Source organism: Sus scrofa, chromosome 13 (genome assembly GCF_000003025.6).
Source record: "Sus scrofa isolate TJ Tabasco breed Duroc chromosome 13, Sscrofa11.1, whole genome shotgun sequence".
In the NCBI taxonomy this organism is placed as follows: domain Eukaryota; kingdom Metazoa; phylum Chordata; class Mammalia; order Artiodactyla; family Suidae; genus Sus; species Sus scrofa.
In genome coordinates, this window is record NC_010455.5 from 196,160,460 (window position 1) to 196,173,282 (window position 12,823).

A 12,823-nucleotide genomic window follows, 5' to 3' on the forward strand; every position below is an offset into this window, starting at 1 on the left:
GAGTTCCCGCCGGTGACCCATATAAGAACCACACGCACAGGGACGTAACACACGCCAGAGTCACACACACTCTCTGGCAGCTGGGCTCCACGGGGAATGTTCTGATTGGCAAAGTAGGAAGCTGAGGAATGCATTTTCCTGCTCTAGAATTTGGGAAGGGCATAGGATTATCGAATTCCACCCTTGGCTGGAAGAAAATTGAGCTGAAAGATGACTTCGTGGATAAAACAGGTCATGCCCTGTGAAGGCAGAGCCCCTGTCTGAGTCACCAGGGTTACTTCGCACGGTTGCCAAAGTTCCGCTGGATAATCTTCCCCTCGAGAAGCGAGTCAGACTCAGCCCTGCTTAATTAGCAGAGCCCAGCTCGCTCGTCAGCGAGGCGGGGTGCGGGCCCGTCTTTCCTCGCCCGCCTCTCCGCTGCCCTCCAGAGAGGCCGTATTTTGGAATGTGGGGTCTGCAAGTTGCAGCAACGCCTGCCCGACTCTGTGCAGGGAGCCAAAGCCTCTGAGGACGTCTGTAAAATAGCTGATAATATAATGCCTGACAGCACGACTTACTCAAGGCCTGCCAGAGTGGGGGCCGTTTGGAGTAAGCCTTCCTCAGAGGAAGATAAAGCCTTAAGGAAACATCTCAACGCGGGAGTTGAAAAGTCTTGGGACCCTCTTGGGACCAGTCGTCTTGATTTTTATTTATTTATGTTTATTAACCTATAGTTGATTGACGATGGTGTGTCAACAGCAAAGTGACTCAGTCACACACACACACACATACACACATATGAAAGTTCATGGCAATGCCAGATCCTTAACCCACAGAGCAGGGCCAGGGATTGAACGCATATCCCCATGGATACTAGTTGGGTTTTTAACCCACTGAGCCACAACAGGAACTCCTACATATGTATATTCTTTTTCTCATATTATCTTCCATCATATTCTATCCTGAGAGATTGGATAGAGTTTCCTGTGCTGTACAGTAAGACCTTATTGCTTGTCCATTCTAAATATGATAGTTTGCATCTACTAACCTCAAACTCCCCGTCCATCCCTCTTCCTCCCACCCCTTGGCAACCACAGGTCTGTTCTCTAGTCTGTGAGTCTGTTTCTGTTTTGTAGATAGGTTCCTTTGTGCCATATTTTAGATTCTACATGTAAGTGTTATCATATGGTATTTGTCTTTCTCATTCTGACCTACTTCATATGAGAATCTCTAGGTCCATCCATGTTGCTGCACATGGCCTTACTTCATTCTTTTTTATGGCTGAGTAGTATTCCACTGTGTATATGTACCACATCTTCCCAATCCATTCATCTGTCAATGGACGTTTAGGTTGTTTCCATGTCTTGGCTACTGTGAATAGTGCTGTAGTGAACATATGGGTGCATGTATTTTTTTCAATGGAAGTTTTGTCTGGATAGATGCCCAGAGGTGGGATTGCTGGATCATATGGTAGTTCTTTATTTAGTTTTTTGGAGGTACCTCCGTACTGTTTTCCAGAGTGGTTGTAGGGACCACTGTTCTTCCTGTATGGTTGTTAAGAATCTTCTCTTTTCTAACCATCCCCCCATTTCCATTTCTTGCTCTTCCTGATAATTGTCAAACTTAAGAGATGTAAGGGTTTTTATTGTCGAGAGTATCCCCATGTTTTTGAAGTTCCCAGAGAGCCTCTTGGAGGAAAGGCACCTTGAAAACACTTCACACAGAAGAGAAACGAGAAGGCTTCTTACTGTGCTATGGCCACTCCGGGTTGTGTCATTTCCTCCCAACAACTGTCTTGGTCCATCCAAGTGGCCGTACATAATAAGATACCCTGGGCTGAGACTGAGTAGCTTAAACAACAGAAATTTATCTTCCTCCAGGCTGGAAGGCCATGATCAAGGTACAGGCAAGTTTGGTTCCTGGTGAGAGCTTTTTTCACGGCTTGTAGACAACTGCCTTCCCCCTTTGTCCCCACACAGCAGGGAGGGAAAGAGAGAGAAAGAGAGCTTTTTTTTTTTTTTTTTTTTCTTTTTAGGGTTGTGCCTTTGGCATATGGAAGTTCCCAGGCTAGGGGTTGAATCAGAGCTACAGCTGCTGGCCACAGCCACAGCCACAGCCACGCAGGATCCGAGCCACATCTGCAACCTACATCACAGCTCACAGCAACACCGGATCCTTAACCCACTGAGCAAGGTCAGAGATCGAACCTACAACCTCATGGATCCTAGTTGGGTTTGTTAACCACTGAGCCATGAAGGCAACTCCATCTCTTCTTATAATAACACTAATTGTGTTGGACCAGGACCCCACCTGTATGACCCCGTTGAACCTTAATTGCTTCCTTATAGGTTCTATCTCCCAATACAGACACATGGGGGCTCAGGCCTTAACACATGAATTTGGGGGGATGCCATCCTGTCCATGGCAACAACCCAAAGAGAAGGACTCTTCTCTCCTGCCTACACACGGGGAGGCTGAGCCTCAGAGGAGTTGAGCCATTTGCCTGAAGACACTGAGTAGCCAGCAACAGGGCAGGATTTGGGCTCAGCAGATGCAACCTGCCTTCCAGCTTCTCGAGGACAGAAGTATGCCCTTCAGAATGGTGAGGGACTGAAACCTCATGACCCGGAGTGACGCGAATTACTTACTTCCATCCCTCTGTGTCCTTTGACGAGCTCATCACTCCCAGAAGCCTTTGGAGAGGTGTATTTGTTATGCATCCATCTCTCCACTTGACATTGTGTCATAAGGCAGGTGTTTGTCATCTGGCATCTAGTTAGTGCCTGGGACAGAACCAGCATAGAGTCGAGTCCCAGGAAGTAGTTACTAAGTGACCAGGAGTTCCTACTGTGGCTTGGTGGGTTGAGGGCCCGATAGAGTGTCTGCGAGGATGCAGGTTCGAGCCCTGGCCTCGCTCAGTGGGTTAAGGATCCAGCATTGCCGGAAGCTGTGGCATAGGTCACAGATGTGGCTCGGATCTGCCGTGGCTGCGGCTGTGGCGCAGGCCAGCGGTGACACCTCTGATTCGACCCCTACCCTGGAAACTTCCATACATCACAGGTGTGGCCATAAGAAGAAAAAAAAGGGATCAAATAACGAGTCCTCCTCTGGTGTCACAAACTTCCCTGCACCGTATTATCACCCCATGGTTTCTAATTTTATGTATTCAATTTTAAAGAAATTAAAGGACTCGATGGGTTATTATTTGGTTGTATTGAGGGATGTTTAGGCACATGCATCTCAGCAAGGAGCGACCAAGCCTAAATTTCATGTCAAAGAGAAAGGGGCTCTGAACATGCTGTGTCAGGTGTTAAGGAGATGAAGTGGCTACTGGAAGTCCTTGCATCAAATCCCAGAGGCTCACCAAGTCTTATGGGAACACGAGCCTCGAACCATGAAAACACCCTCCTCATTGTAGCTAGAAAGTGGTCCCTTTGCCAATTCTGACGCATCTTCATCCTCAGTGTAGGGATGCGATCTGAAGGCTGGACTGGGGTCCCTGGGCCCCCACCAAGGGGAAGAGGTCCCCATACAGGGGAGGCCCCCACAGGAGCAGCCAAAGAGACTGAGCTGGGAAGACTCTGACAAAATCGGCCAAAGAGACAGTAGAGAGAACGCGTCCAAAAGGCCGGGTCCACAGGTCAGGCTGCAGGTAGCTTTGCCACCTTAGTGTAGCCAAGTGCCCATAGGGGACCAGCAGACTAGAAACCAGAATCAAGGCGCTTGTCCCCTGATGTCGAGACACAGATGCTGGTGGAACAGACACGAAAACGTCCAAGGGTCCCTGATGAGCGATTTCTCTTTTTAGTCATTTCAGGGGCCTATGAGGCATCTTGGGAGCGTTCGAATTTGTCCTCCTCTCAATAGTATAGATCTACTCTTTGAATTCATTCTAGGATTTAGACCATAGGTTTGAAGAAGCTTATGGAAAATTTTTGAAATTAGGGAAATGGAATAAGGTGCCTGCATATGTGTGTGGGCAGATGGATGTGTGTGTGTGTGTGTGTGTGTGTGTGTGTGTGTGTGTGTGTGTTGGGGGTTTGGGGAAGGCAGTTTCTTGGGCAGCTCAGCCATTGTACCCCTGCTGATTGTGCTGCAGGAGACTTATTTAGACATTTGTGCTCAGAGGAGTTCCTGTTGTGGCTCAGCGGAAACAAATCTGACTAGCATCCATGAGGACGCAGGTTCGATCCCTGGGCCTCGCTCAGTGGGTTCAGGATACGGCGTTGCTGTGAGCTGTGGTGTAGGTCACAGATGTGGCTTGGATCCCGAGTTGCTGTGGCATAGGCCAGCGGCTACAGCACCGATTTGACCCCTAGCCTGGGAACCTCCATATGCTGCAGGTGCAGCCCTAAAACACATACAAAAAAATATATTTTTTTTAAATAGACATTTGTGCTCAGAACCTCATGTCTCCCATCCCACCCAGACTATGTTTATCTAATTGCATGCCTGGTGTGGCCTCATATTTCTGTCACTGCCTTGGGCCTGTGTGCATCTTCAGCCTCTGCAGGGCTGACCATGGACTTCTGGGGTGTGTGGGGTACCTGGGGCCGTGGGTAAGAAAGCAGCGCTTCTCCTGAGTTGGGAGAGCCCTGTTGTCTCCTATGAAAGGAACTCCGGGACCTCAGACAAACCCACATTGAAACAGAAGTATAATAACACATTCCACAATCCGAGTTACACGATCCCCTGTCGGGGAGGATGGCTGGAGATCAGCGCCGCCTTGTCACCTGGGTGTGTGTTCTGACGTGTTCCCATGGCCTGTCATCTTTGGTTCCATGACAGAAAGGTGTTATCACACCCCTAAGTGCTGTCAGACCAGGCCCAGGACGCTTTGCGCTTTCGCCCAGTGGAAGCAGGGCCCCTCGGGTGGCACCCTCGCCCCCGCCTCTCGGTGTCTTGTTTGGACGCACATAAGCTGGAGTTGGAGCTTGTGTTGGCTCCAGACCAGAGAGTCAAGGGTCCCTGGGCCTTAAAGGTCACGGGCCACCGTGGTGAGTTTCCCAAGGACCACAGCTGATGAAACTGAAGTCAGGTTCACTTGAGCCTGTGACGAACTGACATGAAAAGGGGCCCAAGACCAACGGCAGCAAAGGGCAAAGATGCTGTTTAAGAAGGAGACGACTGCCTTTACGTTTCCAGAATATATGCTAGGAGAAAGGGTCACAAAAGCTTAAAGTGGTCTGACTGGTTTCAGAAAACACGTGGCGTCCCCTTGGAGTAAAGCCCAGGGCTTTGGGAGCGCCCTGGCCAAGCTTGGGGTGCCGGCCTGGTGGCAGCTTTGGCCAAGGGGAACAGCTGGGACAGGAGGAGCAGGGTCCGCTGACTGCCAGGGCTCCGTCTAACGAACATCTGGTGACTCTGTGACTTCACACTTGTTGGTTCGATTGACCAGGAAGCCTCGTTTCCAGGGGGCCAGCTGTGCTCTCCATCTTTGATCCGTGGATCTCAGCAGACTCGGTGTCCACACAGCCCGAAGAGTGACGGCTTGGCAGGGAGTAAACCTGAGCCAAGAGGGACCCAGGGTCTGACGCATGCGAAGCTCTCCTGATGTTAGAAGCCAGACCTTACCCCCTGGATGGAGGGAGAGAGGAGGAAAGGCAACTAGCATTATGGCGCCCCCACCCACAGGGTACCAAGCCAGGAGCTGCAAACTCAGGACCCCTCCCCTCACGTACTCAGCAGAGAGCCGTGTCCCTTCCTGCTTTGACTGGGTGCTGGGGATTGGGCGAAGAACAAGGCTGTTTGGCCCCAGCCCTTGCATCCGATGGGGCAAGAAAGGACAAAACACACTCATTGACTTAGTGACATTCGAGGTGCCATGAGACCTATGATGGGGGACCTCATCCAGACTGGGAGTGGGGTCACAGAGGGCTGGACAGAGAGGGAGAAAGAACATTCCTGGCAGAAGGAACCGCACTTGCAAAAGCACCAAGGTCTAAAGCCGTCTCGCCCCCTTTGAGGGCTGGAGAGAGGCCAGTGGGTGGGAAGGCAGAAAGCAGAGGGATGAGTCTTTGGAGGTGAACTTGGGGAGGGGGTTGGACAGCCAGCTCCTAGCCAGCATCCTAGGCCGTGGTCAGGTTTGGCTTCTTACCCTATGGGAAGAGAGGGACTGTTTATACGTTTCTTCATTTGCTTGCTTTTTAGGGCCCCACCTGTGGCACCTGGAAGTTCCCAGGCTAGAGGTCACATTGGAGCTGCAGCTGCCAGTCTACACCACAGCCACAGCAATGCCAGACCCAAGCCGTATCTGTGACCTACACCAGAGCTCATGGCAACACTGGATCCTTAACTCAGAGGATCAAACCTGCATCCTCATGGAGACTAGTTGGATCCATTTCTCCTGTGCCAAAAGGGGAACTCTAGGTTTTAAGTAGGGCAGTGATGTCTGATGTGCATTTTTATTTTATTTTATTTTATTTTATTTTATTATTTTTTTTTATTTTTGTCTTTTTGCCTTTTTATATGGAGGTTCCCAGGCTAGGGATCTAATTGGAGCTATAGCCACCCGCCTACGCCAGAGCCACAGCAACGGGGGCTCCAAGCCGCATCTACAACCTACACCACAGCTCACGGCAATGCCGGATGCTTAACCCACTGAGCAAGGCCAGGGATCGAACCCTCAACCTCATGGTTCCTAGTCGGATTCGATAACCACTGCGCCACGACGGGAACTCCAGATGTACATTTTTAACAAGATGACAATGGCCACAGTGGAAAGATGGGTGAGGAGACCAGCTGGGGGCGGGGAAATGGAGAAGAGCAGTGTCATTGTTCCTATTTTTCAGATAAATTCACTAGATCACAAGACAGGTTCATGAAAGGAAAACACCAGCCACTCACCAGGAAATATTGACAGTATATATACTGTCAAATGATTATTATCAAGAATATATATTGGAGTTCCCATAGTGGCTCAGTGGTTAACAAATCTGACTAGGAACCATGAGGTTGCGGGTTCTTTCCCTGGCCTTGCTCAGTGGGTTAAGGATCCGGCGTTGCTGTGAGCTGTGGTGTAGGCCGGCGGCTACCGCTCTGATTAGACCCCTAGCCTGGGAACCTCCAAATGCCGTGGGAGCGACCCTTTCTAGAAAAGGCAAAAAGACAAAAAAAAAAGAATATATAGCAAGTTCCCACTGTGGTGCAGTGGGTTAAGAACCTGACTTGGGCTGCCTGGATCACTGCAGAGGTTCGAGTTCAATCCCCAACCTGGTACAGTGGGTTAAAGGATCTGGCATTGCTGCAGCTGTGATGCAGGCCACAACTGTGACTCGGATTCAGTCCTTAGCCTGGGTACTTCCATGTGCTGCAGGTGTGGCCATAAAACAATTTTTTTAAAAGAACATATAGAGATTTTATATATATATGTGTGTGTGTGTGTTCTTTTTTTTTTTTTTTTTTTTTGTCTTTTTGTCTTTTTGTCTTTTAGGGCTGCATTCACAGCATATAGAGTTTCCCAGGCTAGGGGTCCAATCACAACTGTAGCCACCAGCCTACGCCAGAGCCACGGCAACACAGGATCCCAGCCATGTCTGCAACCTACACCACAGCTCACGGCTACGCCAGATCCTTAACCCACTGAGTGAAGCCAGGGATCGAACCGGAGTCCCCGTGGATGCTAGTCGGGTTCACTAACCACTGAGCCACGACGGGAACTCCCTATATATATATTCTTTATGTGTAATAGGGACCACACAACAGCCCAGCGTTTTGAGAAGAGAGAATAGATAAGCATCTGAAGAGTTGTAATCGGGGATCAGGGAAATACCAGCCAAGCCTTAGTGAGATACAATTTTATGCCCGTACGATTGCAAACAAGCTGGAAGCCTGTCCATACCCTGTGCTGGAGAAAGTGAGGCGTCACTGGATTCCTCACACGTTGCCACCGCTTTGGAAGCCACTTCGGCACCATTTCTCCAAACTCACATACCTTACAACTCACCCAGCTGCCTTCCTAGGTCAGTAGGAAACCCTTGCCCAGGTTCACCAGGGACATTTGCAGGAATGGTCAAGGTCACAGGGCCCACAGACAGAAACCTGGCAGCCACCCAGATGCCCAGCAGCAGGCGTGTGAGTGAAGCAACTACAGTGCAGTCAGGACGACGGAGTAGTAGGCGGCAATACTCCAAGTGAAAAACAAACACACACCAACGCCCCAGGGCTATTTGTAACATTTTACCCGTCTATCCTTTTCAGAAAGTTTTTGAGGATACGTAGAGGTGTAATAAGGTATATAAAAAGGCAAGCAAGGGAGCAATGACCGTGGAATTCGGGTGGTAGTTAATTTGATGGGGAGGAGGGGCTGGCTCGGGGGAGGGGGACCCACAGGTTAGACCAGGTTAGACATGGGTATTGCCAAGGCTCCAGCTTTCCTGCTGGGGGAGGTGCTTATTCACAGTGCAGGTGCTGATGACCGAATGTAAATTAAAAGGTAAGGTAATTAAATAAATAAGCATAAAGGAAAGTCTATATTGCCCAATAAAGAGGATGCGTCATATCCTGAGAATTTATGGTTCGTTTAAGTCTTCCTACCTGGAGTCTTTAAGAAGAAATAAGGTTGGGAAGAGAGAGAGAGGGAGAGGGAGGAAAGCAGGGAGGGAGGAAGGCATGATGGACAGTCACTAGCCCAGTGTTACCTGCCCGTCTGGGGCAGAGCCAGACTTTGAAGCCTCCTGTCCTGGGGAGCATCTGGTTCACCCACGACAGCACCACTGGGAATGGTGGTCTTGGGAGAGGAGAGGAGGGGCTGTGGGTGATACTTATTTCCCAGACGCTTGAGCAGCACGAGCTGACCCTGTCTTGAGCCAGGATGGCTGGAAAGGCTACTATGGATGGGACTCGTTTCCCCATCGGCAGCACTCTTTATAGGCGCTGCAGGAGGTGATGGCTGCAGACGTGGCTGTGGTCGGACTTAAGGCTTATGCTTTCCCAGGAGAAGCAGGAGGGGAATCGTGGCTGCACTGAGAGGCTCTATCAGAGTCAACACGAACAGGAGGGTTGGAGAGGACAGTGGCTGGGAGGCTCCGGCGGGGGAGGCAGCAGGGAGAGGAAAGGAGGAGGCTTCAAAGGAAGGAAGGTGAGAGTGAAGTGATGAGTCCACTCCCAGCAGAGGCTTTGATGTGTGTGTGTTGGGGCCGGGATCGGGGAAGGATTTGCCCCATCAGATCCGAGCCTCGGGTCTTAGCATCATTTTTGTATGTCGTGGTTTAATGACTGTGTCTCAAATGCCAGTGTCTCACAATCCCCCTTCCACTGCCACTCTTGGCAGTGAAAGTGGCACAGAGGATGTGAGGCGGGTCTATATTTGCACACATCTTCAAAATACCCTGGCCCTTAGGAAAGATGGACAGTTATTAACAGCACTACAGGGAGTTCCTGTTGTGGCTTGGCAGGTTAAGAACCTTCCAGAGTATCGATGAGGATGCAGGTTCGATTCCGGGCCTCGGTCAAAGGATTAAGAATCTGGCCTTGCTGAGAGCTATGGGGTAGGTCACAGACATGGCTTGGATCCTGTGTGGCTGTGGCTGTGGTGTAGGCTGGCAGCTGCAGCTCCCATTCGACCCCTAGCCTGGGAACCTCCATATGCCACAGGTGCAGCCCTAAGAAGAAAAAAAGAAAAGAAAGAAAAAAACAGCATTACAGACGCAGCTTGCTTCCCCTCCTCCAGCCAAAATCAGTTTTGCCTTCCAACTTCTGTCTTAAAAGGGGTGATGAGATTGTGCCCATCGGGGCAATGGCAACAAAGAACCTCAGAGTCTAGTGCCTTGAGCCTTGGGTGGAGGAAACCGAATGGCGAGGTTTCCAGTTTCCAGAAGATAATGTGTCCCGCTTAGATCTCTCCTGTCAGATCACAGCTGCCGTATCCCTTGACTGTACATGAAACGGAACAACCCTGGAATTCTGAACCTCCAGTCTGCACCTCTGCGGAAGGACAGAGGCAGCAAAGACAACTGTTATCTCTACTGGCGGGTAGTGACAGGGGAGGCTGAGTGCCTGGAGGAGGATGGTTCCGTTGAGACGTAGCTGCGAGGCTGGTTGTGCCAACAGGACATCTCACGAGGCGCCCAGCTCAGGAGCTGGCTTCCCATCCAGGCTGCACTTAAAGAGACCAGCTGAGCTGACGCGGTGGCATCTCCCCTCCTCAGCTTGAGTCTCTATGTCAGGGATCCACAAAGTACGGCCCACTGGCTGATTGTATAAATAAAGTTTTATTAAAACACAGCCACACCTCTATCATCTTTAGTGTTACAGCAGCAAAGCGGAGTAGGTGCAACACACACTCTATGGCCCACAAAGCCTTCAAGTGTGTACTTTCTGAATCTTTATAGAAAAAAAATCTTTCAGTGCTCAACCTATATTAAAAAGGCATTAGCTGGATCATCACTTCCCCAAATGGGAGCGCTAATGCCTCAAAGCATACGCAAATGAAGAGTAATGGTCCTTTCCATGCAAGATTGATATAAGGATTAAACATATGTAAGGATTTAGACCAGGATACATAATACCAATAAATACTATTTCTATTTCTATTACACAATAGATAATAGATAATAACAAATAATTTTTATTTATTTTTTTAATCTAAAAGAAATTAAGCTTTGTAACATTTACTGTATTAGTACTTATATGTATATTTAAACCTTTTTTTTTTTTTTTGCTTTTTAGGGCCGCACTTGCGGCATATGGAGGTTCCCAGTTCCCAGGCTAGAGGTCCAATCGGAGCTGCAGCTGTTGGCCTACCCCACAGCCACAGCAACACAGGATCTGAGCCACATCTGTAACCTACACCACAGCTCATGGCAATGCCAGATCCTTAACCCACTGAGCAAGGCCAGGGATCAAACCTGCGTCCTCATGGATGCTAGTCAGATTCGTTAACTTCTGAGCCACAAAAGGAATTCCTGTATGTATGTTTATAAATAAATTTTTCAAAATGTCCTCCTGTTACAGTTTATTTAGCGTTCGCTATATGGCATTGAGTGTTCTGAGAGCCTCACAAGAATTAACTCAACTCTATGATAGAAAGGGGCTTTTAGGAGTTCCCGTTATGGCTCAGTCGTTAACGAATCTGATTAGGAACCATGAGGTTGCGGGTTTGATCCCTGGCCTTGCTCAGTGGGTTAAGGATCCAGTATTGCTGTGAGCTGTGGTGTAGGTCGCAGATGTGGCTCGGATCCCGAATTGCTGTGGCTCTGGTTTAGGCCAGTGGCTACAGCTTCGATTAGACCCCTAGCCTGGGAACCTCCATATGCTGCAGGAGCAGCCCTAGAAAAGGCAAAAAGACAAAAGGGGGGGGGGGGTTAGCTCCATTTTATAGGTGAAGAAACAGAGGCACAGAGAGGTTATATAATTTGCCAGAAGTCACACAACTAGTGAGTGGCAGATCCGCATTTGAGCTTGCGGCGGGTGGGTCCAGCTTCTCAGTTCCATTGCTATATATGCTCTCATAAACACACCTATATTGACTATATATGCTCCAAACTTGTTTTGATTATTATTAATGAGAGTATATGACCAGTTAGGTATGGATGGTCTCCAAGGGGCTGTCCAGGACTGGCATCTGCTTTCACCACCTGCCTGGGCACATGCTTGTTTCTTTGGGACTTTGCTCTGGTGATGACTGATAGCTCCTCCAGGTCCTGACATGTTCTCTCTCCCTTGCAGCCCACCCTGAGAGAGCTGCCCTGCTGTTCGTGTCCAGTGTCTGCATCGGTCTGGCTCTCACGTTATGTGCCTTGGTCATCAGAGTGTCATGCACCAAGGACTTCCGGGAGTTGCAGCTGGCGAGGGAGCACCTGGTGCCAGGAAGTGACAAAGCCGAGGAGGACAGCCAGGATGAAGAGGAAGAAGAGGACTCCTCTGACTCCGACTTTCCAGGGGAACTCTCGGGGTTTCGTAGGACTACATATCCTGTCTACAGTTCCATCGAGGCTGCAGAGCTGGCAGAAAGGATTGAGCGCAGGGAGCAAATCATCCAGGAAATATGGATGAACAGTGGTTTGGACACGTCACTCCCAAGAAACATGAGCCAGTTCTACTGAAGCACAGATGCATTTCGATGCCCAGCTACGGAAGAGGGAAAGAGCCAAAATGCCCCTCCAGTTCTGTTTCACTTGTACCTTCTATGAAGGAGAATTTGTCACGTTGTCAGTACTGGGGAAGCCAGCATGCTCTTAAAGGGACATGTCAAACTGTTTACAGCACATTTTAAAATAAATTAGGAGGGAACAAGTCTTTGTTTCTTGTATTTATTTAAATTCAGGTCTATATGATAACAGAATTAGAGTTCATATTTATCAAGTACCCTGTTTATCAAGCCAGGCACTGTTCTAGCTTTTCGCATATTAAAACATTTAACACAAATGACAAAGTTGTGAAATCGTGTTCCTTCTCCTTTTACAGATGAGTAAACAAAAGATCCCTATCTATTCATAAAAGAAGTATTAATATTCAAGATGGCACGTGTGAGTTCAGTCACCATGGGTTCAATAGTGGTAGATTTTAATTACCAATATAATTTGTTTAGAGAAGGGGTTGACAAAAAAAAATTCTTAAGGGACAGATGATAAATTCTTTGACCAAAAAATTCTTAAGGGAAAGATAATAAGCATTGTAGGTCATATCGTTTCTGCCACAACTACTTTCCTCTGCCCCCCATAGCTCAAAATAAACCATAGCTAATACATCGTGAATGAACATGGCTGTGTTTCAATAAAACTTTATTTATGATCTGGTGTTGCTATGGCTGTGGCATAGGTTGAAGCTACAGCTCCAATTTGACCCCGGCCCAAGAATTTTCGTATGCTGCAGGTGCAACTGTAGAAAGAAAAAAGCAATAAAA

The 12,823-nt window shown here is 48.7% G+C and overlaps 1 protein-coding gene across 3 annotated transcripts in view; it reads left to right on the forward strand.

Annotated features, from left to right (window-relative positions):
• The window catches only part of EVA1C (eva-1 homolog C), a 105,031-nt gene extending 92,817 nt beyond the window's left edge, over positions 1–12,214 (forward strand). For all 3 annotated transcript variants that reach the window (XM_021070917.1, XM_021070918.1, XM_021070919.1), the window contains exon 8: positions 11,647–12,214. In XM_021070917.1, coding sequence (XP_020926576.1) covers positions 11,647–12,023 — 377 coding nt within the window. In that variant the 3' untranslated portion in view covers positions 12,024–12,214. The remainder of the gene's footprint in view (positions 1–11,646) is intronic.